This window comes from Peromyscus californicus, unplaced genomic scaffold, assembly GCF_007827085.1.
Source record: "Peromyscus californicus insignis strain IS unplaced genomic scaffold, ASM782708v3 Scaffold_3__1_contigs__length_106647218, whole genome shotgun sequence".
In the NCBI taxonomy this organism is placed as follows: domain Eukaryota; kingdom Metazoa; phylum Chordata; class Mammalia; order Rodentia; family Cricetidae; genus Peromyscus; species Peromyscus californicus.
This window is the reverse complement of record NW_026294551.1, coordinates 15514368-15535960: the sequence shown is the minus strand read 5'-3', so window position 1 is coordinate 15535960 and position 21593 is coordinate 15514368. Positions and strand designations below refer to the sequence as shown.

The 21593-nt window shown below is 43.2% G+C and overlaps 1 protein-coding gene across 2 annotated transcripts; it reads right to left on the bottom strand.

Annotated features, from left to right (window-relative positions):
- Positions 1-1093: 1093 nt before the first annotated feature.
- Nol11 (nucleolar protein 11) lies at positions 1094-21097 on the bottom strand. 2 transcript variants are annotated; one of them, XM_052757359.1, is made up of 18 exons: positions 20917-21097; positions 18236-18349; positions 18067-18123; positions 17398-17546; positions 15749-15806; positions 14793-14937; positions 13929-14117; positions 13073-13149; positions 11002-11125; positions 10609-10694; positions 9030-9104; positions 8151-8332; positions 6532-6657; positions 6147-6398; positions 4755-4833; positions 4149-4241; positions 2156-2263; positions 1094-1745 (listed from the first exon to the last, which is right to left on the bottom strand). In XM_052757359.1, the coding sequence occupies exons 1-18, from the start codon at positions 21055-21057 to the stop codon at positions 1629-1631; spliced, it is 2172 nt and encodes a 723-aa protein (XP_052613319.1). In that variant the 5' UTR covers positions 21058-21097; the 3' UTR covers positions 1094-1628. The 2 variants fall into 2 exon arrangements, with proteins under 2 accessions (XP_052613319.1, XP_052613320.1); XM_052757360.1 differs by having other exon boundaries at positions 6147-6338.
- Positions 21098-21593: the final 496 nt, after the last annotated feature.

Here is a 21593-nt window from a genome sequence, read left to right as displayed (position 1 = left end):
TCCTAGACACACTGTACAACTATGTATTTTCTATTCATTTCTTTTCTACTTCAAGTTTACACAGAAGTTAGTGATGACTGGTGGGGAACCTGTTTCCACAACTGTGACTCGTTTACTTAAAATGAAGCCTTTTCCTAATACAAACCTCCAAGGTCTGTGTATATGGGTTCTAGAACCAGACCTTGACTGATTTGTCCTAAACCCAAACTAGAAACTACTTACCTGTTATCAATCAATCCGTAAAACTTTTTCCACTTTAAAAAAAAAAAAATTTACTGAGGGGAGGGTTTGAGACAGGGTCTCACTATATAGCTCTGGCTGTCCTGGAACTCACTCTGTAGATGAAGCTGACCCTGAACTCAAGAGATCCGCCTGCCTCTGTTCCCGAGTGCTGGGATTACGGGCTGTGTGGTGGAGGTGGTGTGTAGTCTTGGTGCTTGTGTGGAGGACAGAGAACAACCCAGTAGGCTGGCTCTCTCCTCCCACTCTACACAGACTCCAGGGACTGAACTGCAATCAAGATGTTTGCAAAGCTTGCACACATCTTTACCCATTGAACTCCCTCACTGGCCTCAGTAAACTTTTTTTTTTTTTTTTTTTAGGAGAGACAATTTCATTATTTAGGAATAAGATTGTATAATTTGGGACTGGAGAGATGGCTCAGGAGTTAAGAGCACTGGCTTCTCTTCCAGAGGTCCTGAGTTCAAATCCCAGCACCCACATGGTGGCTCACAACCATCTGTAATGACATCTGATGTCCTCATCTGGCCTGCAGGGATACATGCAGGCAGAACACTGTATATGTAATAAATAAATCTTTTAAAAAAAGATTGTATAATTTAAACCATTTTTACCATTATCCTTGTCACACAGCTCATCTGAGACACCACACTGGAAGAGAGACTTTCTCAACTCTGAGCAGGAAGGAGGGGTGGCGGTAGGTGCAGGGTGGAGAAATGGCAGGAGGCAGCAGGCACCATGCTTGCTGCGAGTCCTGAGTGCTCCACGTGAGTGCTCCATGTGGCCCTGTCCCCACGGCCACAGAGACAGATGAGCTAGAATGGATTCTGACTAAGAAATACACTCCCCCTGGTTTGACTCTTGAGATGGTTTGTTTCTTTTATTAAAAGAAAAACTGTTTTCAAAATGTATAATAAGAAATTAGACTTTTATCAATACACGAATAAGTTTACTTAAAATCAGCTCAATCCCATATTTAAAAAACTTCCATAACCTCCTTCCAGGGATGTCTGGAACCCAGAGCCAGTTTGTGTGAACCCTGCAGCACATGGAGGAGCGGTGATGTGATGGTCCAGGTACTCTCTTCAGACACCGAGTGATGGATGCAAACAAAACTTTCTTCCCTGGATAAACAGGTGGATTCATGCAAAGAATTCCATCAAGTTGGGCGGTGGTGGCCACGCCTTTAATCCCAGCACTCTGGGAAGTAGAGGCAGGCGGATCTCTGTGAGTTTGAGGCCAGCCTGGTCTACATATTCAGTTCCAGGACAAGGCTACATAGTGAGACACTGTCTCAAAAAAAACCAAAAACAAAACCAAATAAAAAAATAAAAAAAGAGAAAGAGAGCAAGAACTCCATAAAAAGTCCATGAAGGAAAACTCGGCTTTCAGAAGAGTTCCAGCACTTCAATGGAGTACAGTCCTCTACTGCTCTTGTCCTGATTCAACTTCTGTAACTCCCGAAAACTTACTTCAATCTTGTTGAGCTCGGAATAGACAGAAATCTGAGGAAGAAAAGACCCAGAGTAACTTTACTGTAACTCCACATACAACACACCTTCCATCACTAATAATGGCTTTTCCAAGAACATTTTTGTTTTTTGGACTAGAATGCATCAACGGCCTTAACTATGTATTGTTCCCTCTACCATGAGCTGATTCCATCTCTTCATAACCAAAATTTAAGGATAAGGTGTATGGATTATACTTATGTTCAATTAGTTTTTTGTTTTTAAAACAACCAAGGTATTTCTTGAGACAAGCCTTGGATCTGTGGGGTGGGAGGAGAGAACCACTCTCTAAAGCAGTGTGCTCTGCCGGACACATTCATGCTTTGGCATACATGCACCCACCCAAACACATCACACAACCCAGGATAAAATAATTAACCTAAAAGAATTAAATAGCCACAAACCTGAGATTTCACAAATTTGTAAAGATTAAGAATGAGTCTTTTTGCTTCTGGAATCATTAAGACAACAGTAAAATTAGCATCTAGAAGTAGGCATATCCAATCCATAATCTGGAGATAAATACAAAAGGTTAATCCATTAATTCAAGCCCATTATGGTCTCAAACAGAAGAAAAACAAATCTTTTTTTTTTTTTTTTGGTTTTTTGAGACACGGTTTCTCTGTGTAGCCTTGGCTGTCCTGGAACTCACTCTGTAGACCAGTCTGTCCTTGAACTCAAGAGATCTGACTGCCTCTGCCTCCCAAGTGTCAGGATTAAAGGAGTGTGCCACCATTGTCTTGTGAGTCCAGTGAATCTTAAGAGTGTAAAAATTAAAATTTGTCTAGAAAAATTATACTGACATGATGAGGAGGGCACATGAGGCACCACCCTCCCTGCAGGACTGAACTACTGGCAATTCTGAGTTATTGGTGAGGGTGTCTATATATCCAGTGGTACAGCCACTGGAAAGTAGCTCCTGATCTAGCAGACACCCTCCACCCATGCTTCTGAAGGAGCCCTCATCAGACTCAGTGGGTCACATGCACACAGACATGAAGTCATATGAAGGGCATGTCTCAGGAATAAAGGGCTTCATAAGAAGAGGGGGAGAGAGGTAACTGAAGTCACTGCATTCATAACACATGAAACTGTCAAATAATAAATAAGAAAACAACACTAAAACAGTAACAAGACAAATGATAAATTAACTCAATACACAAAGATCTGTTTATAAACACCTCTCCTCCAAACAGGAAATATATCAGAAAGATGGAATAAAGCAAGAAAAACTATTGCACCCTCTATTGTCAAAGGCTATCCATGGCAACACTGTTCCTACCTGATTAGCAAGACTGAGAAGTTTGACAATAACAGCAGGTGTGGGCAGAGCATGGGAACTAAGTCCCCGACTTCAGGGGCAGCCCCCGGCACAACTCTTTGGAAAGGTAATCTGGCACTCTGAAAACTGAAAACACATGCCCCTTTCCCTCAGTGTCCTCTTGTGGGAATAAACCCACAAAGATATCCACGTGAAGATTAGCACTCAAAGACTATTTATGTTGCAAAACTTGGAAGCAACGTATCAGGAGGGGATGAGAAAAGACGGATGTACCAGGCCAGAACATGTCTGCAACATGGTACTGAGACAAAGAATCAACTTGGAGAATGTCACACACACTAAAGGTCTTGTGTCAGAAAGACAAAAATCAAAGATAGGTAAAAGACACAAAAGAAATTTTTCTGTTGGTTTTTTTTTTGTTTTTGTTTTTGTTTTTGTTTTTCGAGACAGGGTTTCTCCGTGTAGCTTTGCGCCTTTCCTGGATCTCGCTCTGTAGACCAGGCTGGCCTCGAACTCACAGAGATCCCCCTGCCTCTGCCTCCCGAGTGCTGGGATTAAAGGCGTACGCCACCACCGCCCGGCTGTTTGTTGTTTTTTTAAGACAGGGTTTCTCTGTAAAGTCCTGGCTGTGCTGGAACTCACTCTGTAGAGCGGACTGGCCTCGAACTCAGAGAGCTGCCTGCCTCTCTGCCTCCCGAGTGTTGGGATCAAGGTGTGTGCACCATGCCTGGCTCCACAAGAGAAATTTTTAATGTTGGTTATCTCTAAGAGGGGCTGGAGGAGCAGAGGTGCAAAGTTTACCTTTTTTACCCCTTATTACTTTTGAGTATTAGGACTAAAGGCACGTGCCACCACACCTGGTCTCAACATTTACTTCGGAAACCTTTTCGGTGCTGTAGAAACTTTCCCCTACAAAGATGATTTGGGATTCTGTAATCTGGAATTATGAATCTAGAAATCCATCTATTGAACAGAGAAGCCCTCTCCAATCCAGCAACGTGCATGAGGGAGGAGGCGGGGTCTGCCCATCTTGGTCGACAGAGACAAATCAGTAATGGCACTACAAGGCTGACCCTGCACACAAGGTTTCTGTACAACGGCACAAGCAGTCTCACCTGGCTCAGAGTCGGAGGGCTTACTCCAGGAAGAGTCATGGCAGCACTGCCACTGCACTTCAGATAGAGGAAATATAGATACTGGAGAAACAGCTGCGGGAGGGAAAACAGGAGCACAACTTACCACCCGGGAGAAAAACGTTCTCTACAGAGAAGCCCAACAGATAGTAGAAACAAACTTACCCCACTGCTCAATTAAATGCTACATCAAACAAATGTGACAAGGATCTGAAGACAGACAGAATGAGTAAAACGGAGTCCCTGTCACCACTAAGCAGCTCTCTAGTTAGGACAGGAATGAGCTCAGGTCAGAAAACAACAGGTGAGAAAAGAGAATTTTTCTCTTTTCTTTTTTCAGTTCTTTTAAGTGTCTCTTCAGTGACAATCTAAGATGGTTTAACCTGGTTTCCAGCATGGCAAAAGGAACATACCAAGGTCTCTCACCCCAAATCACCCTGGTTTTCTGAGCAATTTTCACCATGTATGGGCTTCTCTCTTACACATATGAAAGTGTCCCACAGTGTTAGAACGGCCGACCAGTTGCTCAGAATTAAGCAGGACAACTCAGACCAGAAATCAAATGCACAGGGTGTGCAGAACACTTACCGTGATGTGCTGCGCAGGGATGTCCTTCAGGTGCGGCAGAAGGAAGGTCTCACTATATGCTGAATGGAGAACTGCATTTCTACTCGGGACTAAAGGAAAATCTTCAATAAAGGAAAGGCTGCACTACTGTGAACACGAGTCATTCCCTTCCGGATTTACAGCAGGTCTAACCACCAACACTCTATCACCAGAGATCGGGGACACCAGTCATTTGTAAACACTTTTTTTTTTTTTTTTTTTTTTTTTTGGTTTTTCGAGACAGGGTTTCTCTGTGTAGCTTTGCGCCTTTCCTGGAACTCACTTGGTAGTCCAGGCTAGCCTTGAACTCACAGAGATCCGCCTGTCTCTGCCTCCCGAGTGCTGGGATTAAAGGCGTGCGCCACCACCGCCCGGCTAACATTTTTTTTTAAAGAACTGATGGAGCTCGTACACTACTATAGCTTCTGCTGCTCCTTTTCTTCCTTTTTTGGGGGGCAGGGTATATAGTTTCAAGACAACTTTTCTCTGTGTAACAATCCTGGTTGTCCTGGAACTCCTATGTAGCCTCAAACACACAGAAATCCGCACGTCTCTGCCTCCCGAGTGCTGAGATCAAAGGCATGCACCTTCACTGCCTGGCACCTTTTTTTTTTGGGGGGGGGGATATAGAATCTTACTCTAGCCCAAGCTGGCTTTGAACTCTCAGCAATCCTGCTTCGGTTTCCCAAGTGTTGGGATTATAGGTGTGAGGTCTAGTATAGCTCCTTCTTTTTTTAATGACATTTTTATGTACAGGTGTTCTGCCTGCATGTGTGTCGGTGTGAAGGTTGCTGGATCCTCTGAGGTGCTATGTGGATGCTGGGAATTGAACCCGGGTCCTCTGGAAGAGTAGCCAATGCTCTTAACCACCGAGCCATCTCTAGCTCCTAGTATTATAGCTTCTTAACTATGAAAACAGAGGAAAAAGAAGAAAAAAGAAAAGAAAGCAAACAAGCCAAGAAAGACATGATGGCACACACCTGCAATTTTGGCACTCTAGAGACAGGAGGATGCCAAGGCTACATGAGCCACATCTCAAAACAAAATTAAATGAAACCAAATGACAAAAGAACCCCCAAAGAAAACAGGTATCAATGGCTAGGGAAGGTAGCTCTGAGGTAGAGTTTTTGACAAGTATTCCTAAGACCACGGAAGTAATCCACCCCAACACACATGCGGGGGTAAGGGCGAGAAAAATGGGGGCGGGGGAGAGAGAATAGTTTTAATAAATTAGATGAAAGCAATATCTAATATAATCCATTTCAAGCAGACACTGAAAAAACTGGGGGAAAAAATTGAATCATGCCTCAGTTACTGCTTGCATATAACTATATCCTTAAGGACACAGTGCAACGGAACCATCTGGAAGGATACAGCAGAGCTGCTCGCTTTGGTGCCACAGGACACGAGGTCACAGGGAAAGAGACGGTCTCTTTGGCTTCGACTTCGGGCTTTTTATTTAACTGCTGATCATCTTTACTGCAGCTACTGTCTTCGGGACTGAAGCCATTTTGAACAATCTCAGCTGGCTCTTCCATTTCCTTTTTCTCATCGTGTATGGTATCACTATAATCAAAAACTGACTCCATATTGATATTAATGTCCCGAAGACAGTCATCACCAATGCTACGATGTTAATTGAAAGCAAGAGGTTAATTCTTTTCACCATTTCAACCCCCGAAAGTTCATTTTCTAAGCATTCAAATAAGTCACAGATTTAAATGACGTCAGGGGAACGAGAGCACAGGTCCTAACTCACCTCAAGAAAAGTTTTAAGCAAGCACAGGTGGTCGACTCAGGAATGTCAGGGAACTGCTGCAGACACAGCTGTAACATCTGCACATCTGTGTGTTCTAGGGCAATCTCCATCAAGCCAGGGCACAAGCTGAGACCAAAAATATGACAATTACTATGATTTAAAAAAAAAATCATTAATAAAAAAATTAAAACAAGAGTTCTAGGACAGCCAGGGGCTACATAGAGAAACCCTGTCTTGAAAACCAACATCAACCAACCAAAACACACACACACACACACCCCTAAACAACAAGAACTATTTTATGAGTGTTTTGCCTACATGTAAGTCTGTGTACCACCTGTGTGGCTGTTGTCTATGAAAGTCAGAAGAGGGCATTGGATCCATGGTACTGGAGTTATAGATGGCTGTGCCACCAAGTGGGTGCCGGGAAAATAAACCCAGGCCCTTTTCAAGAAGAGGCTGGCCTCAAACCATAACCTCCCTACCTTGACAGACCAGTGTCTCACAGGCACGCACCGTCACCACTGTCCTAGTTTTTCCAGCTGCTATGGTAACAACCTATGTGGTTCACAGGCTGCTGGAAATTTTTGAGGCTACAATGTGGAAGTCTGGTATTTGGGGTTCAATAAGCAGTTAATGCTAAAAGGAAAGCTCAGGAGGCCATCTGGGTGGGACCCTAAAAACAGCAACGCTGAGAGAAACGCAGACAGCGAGCGAGAGACAGGTCTAGTGCTCCGGGCCGACTGTGTGAATTCTGACCGTCCATGCCTGAGAATATACATGAAGCTGAACTGAGCATAACAGACGAGTTTGTTTCCTAGAGGAAATTTCAAAAGCGCTCATTTAGTTTGCTACTGAGAAACAACCTGTGACTCTTAAAGAGATCAATACCCCTAACTAGGAACTTTTTGTGCTGCACTGGACAACAGGGAAGCTGTCACAAGGGCAAAACTCCACCCTCAGAGGCTTTATCTATTGAGTAGTACACACAGGTTCACTTAAAGGAAGTCTACTGCCCAGCAAACTGTTGCGCTAGAGCCAGCACAAGGAGGCTAATAGAGCTGTGGTCTAAGCCACACCCTGCGCTTACAGCAGAAGTCAGCAGCATTATTATTAGTAATAGTTTTGAGGGTAAAGATAAAAAACTGAGGCCAGGCAATGTGTGGCAGGATTGGAGTCCCTATAAAGAGGATCCACAAACTACCGTGTGAAGCTGTGGAAGTCAAGTCTATGTGGTGCAGCTGTTCCTATTTCATCACAGCAACAGGAAACTAAGGGCAGCTAAGACGACCACCACACCCAGATGGCAACCTCTCCGGTTCTGTATGTGCATGTGGTGTGAATTCATGCATGCTCACTCATGAGTGAGTGTCCATGTATGTGTATGCTTGTGTCTGTGGAGGCCCTAGAGTAACGTGAGTGGCTTCTTCCATTGCCCTTCACCCTGTAACGGCTGCCATCCCCAGCATACTTTGATGTGGGTTTTGGGGGCCAAACTCCAGTCCTCACACTCTACCCACTGAGCCACCTCCTCAGGAACCACTCTTACACAGAAAATCACAAGTACAAAACACAAGGTCAAAAGAATGCTAAGTATGAAGTGTGAGACACACATATACCTGTAGGAAAGCACATGTGTTTGGATGAGCTGCATCAGACAGTTCCGGGGATAAAACGATGGTTCTGCTTTACATCTTCCCAGAAGTCCTGCTACTATATCTCCAATTATAGTATGAAAGTCAGGTGTTGACTTAGCCAAAAATTTACGTAGTTCTACTTCAATGTGTTTTTCTGAATCTTTCTGAAAGGGCAAAATTAAAGAATTTAGTCTGGTATATTAAGAAATGTCACTCTGAACTAAAAAAAAAAAAACCTTCCCAGCATAACATTTTCTCAAAACAGGAACATCCATGCAACCCACTGAAGCAAGGTGACTTAAATTCCACAACACACACACACACACACACACACACACACACACACACACACACACACACACACAATTGCAGAGGAGAAAAACCCCAAGGGTTCATAACCTATATACTCTGAGACTGTATTACAAACATAGTATAAAGTCTAAGACACAGAATGGGGACAGTACCAGATCACTAATTTCATCAGATAATAGAGTCAAAGAAGGTAAAGTTTTGCACCAGCTCTGATGAAGGTAATACACAGTATAAATAAATGTTTCCCACAGCTAACATTAAATATTAGAACATGTAGAATGGGGGCTGGAGAGATGACTTAGCAGTTAAGAGCACTTGTTGCTCTTGCAGAGGACCTGGGTTCAATTCCCACCAACTACATGGTAGCTGCCCAGGCACTTAGGTGGTATACATTCATATACATAAAATAAATCTATGAATTAGGTTCTTTCAATCCACCTTTGTATGGGTCCCAAGGATCAAACTTGGTCACCAGGCCTGTGAAATAAGTGCCTTTACCAATAAGCCATCTTACCAGCCTGATTTCCAGTTTTCTTTCTTTAAATTTACCTTAATTATTGATAAAAGTTGTTTGGATCCTGGAACTTCTGGCTGTAAACTTGTTTCAATTTTTTTTCTCCGTGGCTATAAGTAAATAAATCTATTTTAGGCTTTCAAAATAATGCAAAAGACACATAAGACATTTAGAGTACTATAAAACAGATTAGCATACTTGGTATGATCATATAGTTAAAAATACATATATTAAGGGTTTATTACAAAAAATTTAGTTAGTTTTAATTTTTTGACACAAGTCTCTCTATGTAGTCCTGGGTGTCCTGAAACTCACTCTGTAGACCAGGCTGGCCTCAAAATCAAAGAGATCAACCTGGCTGCCTCTGCCTCATGAGTGTTGGGACCCAAACTTGGGTCCTTTGCAAGAGCTGCAAGCATTTTTAACTACTTTAACCCTAATCACATATTTTTAAAAAACATGCTTTAATTATAAATAAAATGCTTTTATTACAACTTTGAAATGAAATGTATTAAGACTTTTTTTTTTAACCTAGGCTGGCCTGGAACTCACTACATAGCCCAGACTATCCTCAAACTTCCAATCCTACCTCCTGGGCCTCCTAAGTGCTGAAATTAGAGGCATGAGCCACCACACCCAGCTTTGGTTTTAGTTTAGTTTTATTTATTTATCTATCTATCTATCTATCTATCTATCTATCTATTTATTTATTTTTAACACTTAAAACCTCTATCTATCTATCTATCTATCTATCTATCTATTTATTTATTTATTTATTTTTAACACTTCAAACCTCTATACTCAGGAGGATATTACTGCTAATCGCAAACTGGCCTATTTTCCTATCTGGGACTTAGTTTATTAACATATATATCCTTAAATATTAACACATACTGGAGCTGGAGATATAGCTCAATATAACCATTGAGAACATTTAATGAACTTGCAGAGGACCTGAATTTGGTTCCCAGCACCCACATGGCAGTTCAAAACCACTTATAACTCCAGTTCTAGGGGATCTGACTCTCCCCTCATCCTCAGCTGGCTCCTGCATGTATATAGAGCACATATATACTTTGGCACATAAACATAAAATAAATACATATTTAAAAACAATTAGCTGGGTAGCGGTGGTGCATGCTCTTAATCCCAGCATTTGGGAGGCAGAGGCAGGTGGAGTTCAAGGCCAGCCTAGTCTACAAAGTGAGTTCCAGGACAGCCAGGACTACACAGAGAAAACCTGTCTTGAAAAACAAAAACAACCCCCCACCGAAAACCAATTAACATCTAGATTTACAAGTATCACTTTCGATAAAGACTTTAAGCCTACAATGTTAAAGCCCTGTTACTAAGAACAAGCTGTAAGAGTACACAGATATGAACGCTTCCTGTCCCCCCCCCCCCCCCCCCCGAGACAGGGTTTCTCTGTGTAGTTTTGGTGCCTGTCCTGGATCTAATTCTGTAGACCAGGGCTGGCCTTAAACTCTCAGAGATCTGCCTGGCTCTGCCTCCCGAGTGCTGGGATTAAAGGCGTGCGTCACCGTCACCCGACTCTTTTTTTTTTTTTTTTTTATTACATTCCCAATGACATTATCATTCAGCTACTGAACTTACAGTTTTTGACTGCTCTGCACTGTAGGACCCAAGTTCATATCCTGAACACGTTTCCCAGTTTACAAAATGGGGCATGGGATGAGTGCCTATGGAAACACAAAACATAAATTACTCAACTATTCTGACCTAACATCATCAAATTAAAGAACAACAACAAAAGAAAACCACTTATGCACAATTTAAAAGAGGTTTCAGCCAGGTGGTGATGGTGCATGTGTTTAATCCCAGCACTCAGGAGGTATTAGCAGGTGGATCTCTGAGTTTGAGGCCTGGCTGGTCTACAGAGTGAGTTCCAGGACAGCCAGGACTACACAGAGGAACCCTGTATAGATAAACCCAAAGAAAAGAAAAAGGAACCAGGAACTAATAAAAAAAAAGCAGAGTGGTTCCAACCTGACTCTTGAGTGGGCTTGAGCTTTCCCAGAGCGCCTGCCAGAGATGATACTTCACACTTGTATGGAATCACAGTTAGACATTTTCCATGTAGCATAAATAATATTTCCCCATGATACCAGAGCTGGAAAAAAAGTTTAAAAAGTAAGCATATATTTTTTCTGAGATCTGACTCTACAAAAACTTGCAACTTATTTTATTAGCACGTACTCACTGTCCAAATGATGGATTTCATTATATTTTCACCTACACTCAAAATCACTCACCCTTGACCCTAGTTTACTACCCCACCCCCTCCTGATGCCCAGTCTCTTACTACCCCCTCCTGATGCCCAGTCTCTTACCACCCCCTCCTGATGCCCAGTCTCTTACTACCCCCTCCTGATGCCCAGTCTCTTACTACCCCCTCCTGATGCCCAGTCTCTTACTACCCCCTCCTGATGCCCAGTCTCTTACTACCCCCTCCTGATGCCCAGTCTCTTACCACCCCCCTCCTGATGCCCAGTCTCTTCTTTCCATCCTCCCTGCTCCACTCTTTTAAGTCTAGGTTCAGCAATGAGAGAAAATTAGGATTTTTAAAAATTTCCATGTACTTTTCCTATAAATGACATTCCATTCTTCTTTATGAACCAAGTTCCATAATGTAATACACAGCATACTGTCTTCCTCCACTCAGCCACTGATGGACACACAGGCTGACTTGTTGTTGTTTTGAGACAGGGTTTCTCTGTGTAGTCCTGGCTCCTGGAACTCACTCTGTAGACCAGGCTGGCCTCGAACTCACAGAGATCCTCCTTGCATCTGACTCCTGAGTGCTGGGATTAAAGACGTGCGCCACCTCTGCTGGCTAGGCTGATTTTTTAACTCAAGTTTATCATGTAACAGTAAGATTGCACAAGCTATCTCAGAACAACAAAAGCAACTCCCCCACTCCCCCCCCCCCCCCCCCCCCCCCGATTTATTTATTTATTTTCCCCAAGACAGGGTTTCTCTGCGTAGTCCTGGCTGTCCTAGAACTCAAAATGAAGACGAGGCTGGCCTCAAACTCAGAGAGATCTATCTGTCTCTGTCTCCTAAGTGTTGGGATTAAAAGTGCACCACACCGTCCTACAAAATGTTAATTCTTTACCTAGTTCCATGGTAACATTTACTATTTAAAGACTAATTTATTAGGGATAGTAATACCTTAGGTATTACATACAAAAAAAAGCTAAAAACAAACTCACTGTTCTCCTCTGACCTAAAATTAGCTTTAATTCAGTGCTTTGAAACTCCTAATTAGTGGTGGCACATCCTTTTAATCCCAGCACTTGGGAGGCAGAGGCAGGGGATCTCTGAGTTCGAGGCCAGCCTGGTCTACAGAGAGAGTTCTAGGACAGCTAGGGCTACACAGAGAAAACCTGTCTTGAAAAATAAAAACCAAAAAACAACAACAAAAAGAGAAATGTTATTTATTTACTGTCCAGAGACAGTTTAGGTCAGCCTGGTCTACAGAGCAAGTTCCAGCACAGCCAGGACCACACAGAGAAACCTTGTCTCAAAAAAACCAAACAAACAAAAAACAAAACAACAACAACAAAAAAAACTGCAAAACAAATGAAAGTTGTAAGTACATAGAAAAAAAAAACGCCAACCAAATGTAATCTCTTAAGTAAAAAAATAAATTGTAAGCCAGGTGATGGCGGTGCACACCTTTAACTCCAGCACTTGGAAGGCAAAGGCAGGCAGATCTCTCTGAGTTGGAGGCTAGCCTGGTCTACAAAGTGAGTTCTAGGATGGCCAGAGAAACTCTGTCTTGAAAAACCAAAAAGTAATTCTAGTTTTCTTTAGAAGATCTTAATAGAAACCCAAATAACTGCCAGCACGATGGCACACATCTGTAATTCCAGTACTCAGGAAGCTAAGGCAGGGGACTGCAACTTTGAGGCCACCCTGGGCTACACAGTAACACCTTATCGAAAGCAAAAACCCAAACTTGAATCTGAACATGACAACGGAAATGAACCAACCCACCAACCCACCCACCAACCCAAAAAAAAAAAAAAAAAAAAAAAAAAAAAATCAAACTTACTTGCCCACTGGTTCCTTGCGGCAGCTCTTTTGATGTCTGTAATGTTTGAAACTTTATGTTCCATATGGAGAGACATTCTACAATGTAAGTTACAAAAGTTCAGAAACAGACCTAAGTAGAAACACAAGATATCCTGGCATGAAGGATGGAGGCAGAGGTAAATACACAAGTTTGCTTTATGTTTAAAAATGAGGGACTGCCACAGGAATTCAAACAAATGAGGCACAGGGTAGGTAGGAAGTAGAGTGGAAAAGCCCTAGGGAAGGTCAAAATAGAAAGAAACACCTAGGACCAGATGACCTCACCACTGAATTCTACCAATTATAAATCAGCACGAAACTCTCTTAGAATAGAGAAGAAATATGTCCCCACCCTCCATTAAGTCAGTATTACCCTGAGACTAAAGCCAAAGCCGAGACATGCACACAGGCACACACACAGGCACACACACAGGCACTAATAAATAAGCTTAGCAAAGCTGCAGGAACAAGAGCAACACAGAACCAGTTGTATTTCTACAGCCTAGAAAGGAAAACTCTGAAAAGGAAACAACGTTTATATTAGCATCTAAAAGAAGAATTTAACCAAGGAAGGAATGACTGAAGGTACAGTATAAACTACAAAATACTGCTAGCAGAAATTAAAGAGACATAAACAGACGGGAATTCATGAATTTAAAGATGGCACTGGGCATGGTGGCACACACCTGTAATTCCAGTGCTTGGGAAGCTGGGGTAGGAGGATCTTGAGATCAAGGCCAGCCTGGGCTACATAGTGAGAGTCTGCTGAAAACAAAGAGAGATGATGGAGACTGAAAGCTAAAGGCGAAGTTTGATTCTTAGGTGATTTCAGTTACCCTTAGAAGTTGGAAGCGGAGGTCCCAGGACTGCTATGTGGTCTTGATCCAGGATGGTGATTGCAATACCACTTCGAGCACCAGCAGACACAACTGCCTTGAGCATCAGTGCTCTAACTAACCTCTGACTTTTTTCAGTGTCGCTTGAATAAATTGGTATCAAGGTTTCATATATACACCCATCGGAGCCTGTTGGGAGCAAGAATTTGTTGTTTAGAAATGATGAAAGGACAGTTTGTATCTGCTGTAGTTAAATGTTTTAGGTTGTTATAACACTACAAATCCATAAATAACCCAATTAGAACTTTGAACCATCATATCACTCCGTGTTTTCCCCAACAAATTTTTATAAATGGAGTCAGTAAGGCAAAGGCACTTGGCACCAAACCTGACAAGTGAGTATGATCACTGCAGCCCACATGACAGAGGAGAAAACTAACTTCAAGTTGTTCTCTGACCTCAAAATGATAGCCAAAGGACATGCACACAAGAACACACACTAAACAATGCCAAAGAAATGTGTGTGAGTGTAGGGGAAACACACTGGAAGTGCAACTCAGTGGGTAAAAGTATTTGTCTACTATGCACAGGCCTCAGGTTCAATCCCTGGCACCACATAAAACCAGGCATGGTTGTACACACCTGCGTAATCCCAAAGTTCATCAGGAGGATCAGAAGGACCATCCTTAGCTACATGTGACCCTTCTTTTTATAGGTATTATATTATTTGTTGTTGTTTATGGTAAACGTCACAAAAAAGTCTTATGAAACGGCTGAGGGAGAAACTGCAGGAAGCTTAAGTGCAGTGTACACAACCCTCTAACAGCCTTCCATTCACCACCCCTGTTATTAAAGAAAACTTACTTAACGACACCAGGGAGATGAATTTCCCATCCACACGTGCAGTAAAATTTGGTGTAACAGATTGTTCTTCTTTTCCAAGTAAGAGTGTGTATTTGCTTAAGCTGTGTGATTTGCATAATCGTACATAAGCAAAGTAATTCCCATGCTGCAAGAAAAAAAATTTATTTTGTAAATATCCCCAGTTTAACTAACTACAGTTAAGTGTTAACACTAGTAATTACTCCATTCTAATTACTTCAATAAATACCTAAAAGCTGTTTGTCCAGGCTGGGTGTGGTGGCACATACCTGCGACCCCAGCACTTGGGAGGCAAAGGCAAGAAAAATGCAATGTGTTCCAGGCTAGCCTGGTCTACAATGTGAGTTCCAGGCGATTGAGGACCGCAGAGATGTTATGGTTAGTAAGCAAGAGCTGTGCCATTGAGGTACATTTCCAACCCTTGTCTTTTGAGACAGTGCCTCACATGTAGCCCAAGCTGACCTCAAACTCTTCATCCTTCGGCCTCATTCTTCCCAGTGCTGGGATTACAGGCATGTACCACCACCACCCAGCTTCACATGTTTTTTTTTGTTTTGTTTTGTTTTTTGTTTTTTTGGTTTTTCGAGACAGGGTTTCTCTGTGTAGCTTTGCGCCTTTCCTGGAACTCACTTGGTAGCCCAGGCTGGCCTCGAACTCACAGAGATCCGCCTGGCTCTGCCTCCCGAGTTGCTGGGATTAAAGGCGTGCGCCACCACTGCCCGGCCACATGGGGTTTTTATACCATAAAAATAAAATGAATTAATCTGCTAAAAAAAATGTTGGTTTAATTTAGGCATAGAAATAATTATAACTAGTACTTTAGGGGTCACAAAAGAAATAACCTTCTAAAAGAGATAGTAAAATTGTATTTTAGTTTTAAAAATAACACAGGTGACTTTAAAATGTCAAAAAGACCAGAAATTGAAGATGTCACTTACTTTTTCAGTAATAAAAAGTAAAACAGGTTGCTTAAATACCATGAAAAACTCTGACCACCTTTAAAAAAGATTAGAAAACACAAAATCAGTTGAGGAATGTTACTTATCAATTAAACTGAAATAACTATTATGTCGTTTTTTGGAGGCAGCATAACAGAGAACCCCTGCCTCAGCAGCTACAACGCCAGCTGTCAAATGCATCTCTGGAGACAGCACAGGGTGTTCAACTTCCCGGACGATATTGAAAACTGTGAGGCTGCAGGAGAGAGGCGGGTGCAGTCCCTTCAGAATTACTTGGGGGATTAGTGTTCTTAGGATAACATTAGATTCTTATCTGCCCTCCATAAGCAACAGAGAATGAGCCACAGGGAAGCTAGCAGACCCTTGACAAGGGCAGCACTGCCTGCTTGGGGCAAAGTGGTGACTAGATCACAAAGGTCGCTCACTCCTTGAATAGCTGCTCACACCTTAGAGGAATGCATGGGTTAGTCTAAGAACAAGCTACCCACCTGCTCACTTACTCAGCACAAGTCTGCTGTTAGGAATTTAGTTTCTACCAGGTGGACCCAGAGAGGCCACACGTCAAATGAACAGGGAATATGATGAAGTGATGAGCATGGGAGGAATGGGAAGTCAAGGACCGTCCGACCACGTGAATGAGCCATTTACCCAGCATTATTCCAGAGCCCAGGAAAGCCTTAAAGCATTACCATGGCCTCTGAGTATCAAGGAATAGTTTTCTTCAGGGGAAAGGGCTGTGGCTTGCCAGCTGGGCAATATGACAGAAGCAAAGGGTTTGTACTTTCGGTATATCCATTCCATCCACACAGCTGACTCTCCAGGTCTGACAGCTGACCAGGATTATGGTTGTTTCCTCATACTCTACGATCTCACAGGCTCTTGGAGATTTTGCTTAATGTCTCCTAAATGTTGTCTTTGCCTTTTTATTTTTTTAAATATTTATTTATTTATTGTGTATACAGTATTCTGTCTGCATGTATGCTTACAGGCCAGAAGAGGGCACCGGATTGAATTATGGATGGTTGTGAGCCACCATGTGGTAGGTGGGAACTGAACTCAGGACCTCTGGAAGAGCAGACAGTGTTCTTAACTGCTGAGCCATCTCTCCAGCCCGTTTTTTTTTTTCTTTTTTCTTTTTTTAGATTTATTTATTATGTATACAGTGTTCTGACTGCATATTAGAAGAGGGTAAAGATGGTTGTGAGCCACCAGTGAGTGCTGGGAATTGAACTCAAGACCTCTGAAGAGTAGTCAATGCTCTTAACCTCTGAGCCATCTCTCCAGCCCCACCTTGTTTTGTTTTTAAAGACAGGGTCTCACTATGTAGCCCCTGCTGGCCTAGAACCAGTCTAGCCTCAAACTCAGAGCTCTAACTGCCTCTATCTCCCTAGTACTATACCCAGCAGCAAGTGGGACTTCATTAGGATAGTTTTGTCTAAGGGTTCCAGGGAGTAATGCTAGGCTCCAGACATACTAGGCAGGGCTATACCACTGAATATACCACTAAGTTATACCACAGCCTTTATGTTTCTAAGCAAAAACACCTTAAACACAGTAAAGAATGTAGTAAAGTAATGCAGAGTACACTTTCTACTGGTAAAAATCCATATACAAGTATTGGCACTTACCTGATCACTTCCTCATCAGGGATGACAGCTTCAATGTTCTGCTGAGGTTCTGTAAGCAAGGCCTCTAACCCACGAGCAGCCCCTCTTCGGAACAGCACCAGTGGTTCTGTCCTTTGTACGGAGTGGATCCTGTGGACCTCAGCTGACAGCTGGAAAAAATGTTCCAAGTATTCAGGTGTCTAGTTATGTTATCTGGGCTGGCCTTGTACTCATGATTCTGCTTTAGCCTCCCAAGTGACATTACCAGCATGGGCTATCACCCACCCCTCACCCTCTTTTTTTTTAAAGATTTATTTATTTACTTTGTATACAGTGTCCTGCCTGCAGGCCAGAAGAGGGCACCAGATCTCATTACAGATGGCTGTGAGCCACCACATGGGTGATGGGAACTGAACTCCAGTCCTCTGCAAGAGCAGCCAGTGCTCTTAACTGCAGAGCCATTGCTCTAGCCCCATTCATGAACTATTTAAATCATCAGCCTTTATGGGACAATAAATCCTGCATTTTCTAACTTGATAGTTGTTGTGACCTATAGGAAAACAGCTGGAAGGGAAAACTGACTACAACCATAGGCTCCTTTGCCCACAGGCAATAAATAAATAACAATTGTGAGATTACGAGTTATTCCATTTCACCAACAATTAAATGTCAGAAAATCCAAAGTCTTACTGTAGCTTTAAATACTTTATCCAGGTTTACGTCTTCGTGATTCCATATTCTCAAAACCTGAAACCAAAATACACGTTAATTAGTACTCTATAGCCTATTTACATGCGATGGACAGTCAATACACGCAACCTACTGTATGTTACACATATTAATATATCCTTAACTTTACCTTATGGTCATGTACCACAATGTACTCTCCAGTCTGAAAGTTGCACACAGCTGGACATGTTATAGTTTGACCTTGTTTCACCGACCAGCTGCCCAAGGGTTTCTGATCAGAAACCTGGCAAAAGAATACAAAATCCAAGACTTCAGCTTCAGACGTTAGAGATTTAACAAACAAGAAAAGAAGCCATCGAATGACAGCATTGAACATGATTTCTAATTTATGAAGTACCTAAATTAAAATAATGAAGACTGACAGAGAATGCTGGTTACCAGGGGCTGGGAGGAATAGTTATTATTATTATTATTATTATTATTTTTTTTTTTGGTTTTATGAGACAGGGTTTCTCTTGTAGTTTTAGTGCCTGTCCTGGATCTCGCTCTGTAGACCAGGCTGGCCTCAAACTCACAGAGATCCGCCTGCCTCTGCCTCCCGAGTGCTGGGACTAAAGGTGTGCACCATCGCTGTCTGGCTAGTTATTATTTCTTATTTACTGGAGATGGTCTTTCTGTGTCGTCTAGGCTGGCCCCAAACTCTAGATTCTCTTGCCTCATGTTCTAGAGTTGAGAGTGATTACTTATTTTCAATTACATTTATGTATTTATTTGTGTGTGCACACACATATAGGAGTACAGAGGCTAGAGAACTGCTTTCAGGATTCACTTCTTTTCCTTACGCCATGTAGATCTGGAGAATTGAATTCAGGTCACTGGACTCGTGGCAAGTGCCTTTACCAGCTGAGCCATCTCATCCACCCTCGGAACCATCACTTAACGAGGACAGGTTTTCAGTTTTATAAGGTGAAGAGTTCTGGAGATGGATAGTGATGATGGCTGTAAACAACTGACCACTTCATTGTATGCACACTTAAAAATGGCTATGATGATAAATGGGATTTTTTAAAACACACACAAACACACACACAACACAATTAAAAATTCTTTTTTTTTTTTTTAAAGATTTATTTATTTATTATGTATACAGCATGTATCCCTGCAGGCCAGAAGAGGGCAGCAGATCTCATTACAGATGGTTGTGAGCCACCATGTGGGTTCTGGGAATTGAACTCAGGACCTCTGGAAGAGCAGACAGTGCTCTTAACCTCTGAGCCATCTCTCCAGCCCCACAATTAAAAATTCTAAGCTGTGCTGTGGGATGGTCTGTATGTCAAATATGTTGCTGATTGGTCAATAAATAAAACACTGATTGGCCATTGGCTAGGCAGTAAGTGTAGGCGGGACAAGGAGGAGAATAAAGCTGGGAAGTGGAAGGCTGTCAGAGAGACACTGCCGGCCGCCACGATGAGAAACAGCATGTGAAGATGCCGGTAAGCCACGAGCCATGTGGCAAGGTATAGATTTATAGAAATGGATTAATTTAAGCTGTAAGAACAGTTAGCAAGAAGCCTGCCATGGCCATACAGTTTGTAACCAATATAAGTCTCTGTGTTTACTTGGTCGGGTTTGAGCGGCTGTGGGACTGGCAGGTGAGAGAGATTTGTCCTGACTGTGGGCCAGGCAGGAAAACTCTAGCTACAAAGCTGGGCAGTGGTGGCGCATACCTTTAATCCCAGCACTCGGGAGGCAGAGCCAGGTGGATCTCTGTGAGTTCAAGGCAAGCCTGGTCTACAGAGCGAGATCCAGGACAGGCACCAAAACAACACAGAGAAACCCTGTCTCAAAACAAAACAAAACAAAACAATTCTAATTAGGTGTGGTGGCTTACACTTATAGCCTGGGGAGGCTGAGGCAGAAGGATTGTAAATTCAAAGCCAGACTGGTCTCAAAAACAAAACAAACATCCCCAAAACTCTTAACTAAAAGTAAGCAAATTAATTCAAGACATTGTTTATAAACAATGATACACTTAAAAATGGGTTGATTAACTGTGGAACAGAGGCAAGAAAAATTAGGTTGGTGTAAGTGTGTCCAGTCCACCCAACTCCCATCAAACTACTGTATTCCTACGCAGAAACTGCCAAATCAGTGGACAGCCTAAAGACAACAGCTTGAGGGAAGTCTAAACAGTATAGAGGATTGTTGGCAGCCTGTCAGCAGATGAGTAACTGTTTAATGACACAAGAAACTGTTTAGAATGCCAGATAAAAACCTACTTTCTAGATGATGACTATAGGCAAGGTTATAAGTGTGCTGAGCCAGGAATTAGGCTGCAAAGAGGGCGAGATTGCCACTTTTCAGCCCTCAAATCCGGGTTTCATAGTGTGAAAACAGAATTGCCCAATATTTCCAGGATACCAAGAAATCTCTGTCTCGTCACCCGCCACCCCCCCCCCCCCCAAAAAAAACCCAAGGAGCGGAGTATGAAGAGAACAACACACATTCTCAACTTGTCAGTGTCATCCTTTGACAATCACCGCTCGACCTTTGGGCAAGCACGCCGCAGGGTGACAATTCTCTTTGGCGAGACTTTAGGAGATGAGAAGCGGGGACACAGGTTCCCAGCGTGTCCCACGTGCACCGAGACACTGTCGCCTGTCACTCGGAAATAGGCCAGTTCTCACAGGAAAACAGCTTCTGAACCTCAGTCGGCTTCCCGCCGGGGCGACCGCCGGGCTCTGCCAGGCCCGCTCCCGGCTTTCCTTCCCAAGCTGTGAGGAATTCGAGCCTCCCGCTCCCGGCTTCGGACAGAGGCGAACGACAGCCGGTCGCTCCCGCCACTCTCACCTTGTAGAGGACGACAGTCCTGCCGCTGTCCGTCACTAGGAACTGGTCTGCTTTGTCGCTCTGCTCTACACCGAGGAATCCTTCAGGCCCGGCGCCCAAGACTCCAGTAGACAACGTGAATTCTTCTTCCAGGGCTGCCATTTTGGGCTGGCCGGCAGCCAGCGCATCCCTCCCAGCAGGCTTTGCGCTTCCTCTCGCGAGAGCAAAATGCGCACAAGGGGTGGGTTTTCGCCAAAGGAGAAAATCCAGCTCGAGCAGAACGGCGGCGACCCCTGGCGGGCGGAAAGGGAGCAGCCGAACGCCGCCCGGTGGGTGGAGCCTGGACCTCGTGCGAAAGCTCCGCCCTCAAGGCCCGGCCTCCCGGAGTCCCGGATCAGCTACACAAGCCGGAAATCTTTGCATCTGCCTCCTTGCCCTCCCGTTTGCCGGTCAGCCAAAGGAAGCTGAAGGATGCGTTTAGAAAGTGGCCAGGTAGTATCAATAAACAGATTTTTAACATATGCTAAGTGAACTCTAGGAAGTCACACCACAACATGCCAGAGGGGAAAAATATTTAACTTGCAGACGACTCTGTTATTTTGGAATCGGTAGGGAAGTTTCTTCCAGATTATCACAATTTCCAATTCCTTTGATTAAAAAAAGAAATTGACCCAGGTGTGGTGGCACACGCCTTTGAT

Bases quoted from the DNA above. Each gene is read 5' to 3' on its own strand.
- Nol11 (XM_052757359.1), bottom strand. From the start codon at position 21,057: ATGGCAGCCCTGGAAGAAGAATTCACGTTGTCTACTGGAGTCTTGGGC. The intron at 9,105-10,608 runs GTAAGTTCAGTA...ATTTACTTATAG, and splicing joins GTGCAGAGCAGTCAAAAACT to CCACGGAGAAAAAAAATTGA. The intron at 4,834-6,146 runs GTATCCTTCCAG...AGTCCCGAGTAG, and splicing joins CCAAAGCGAGCAGCTCTGCT to AAATGCAGTTCTCCATTCAG.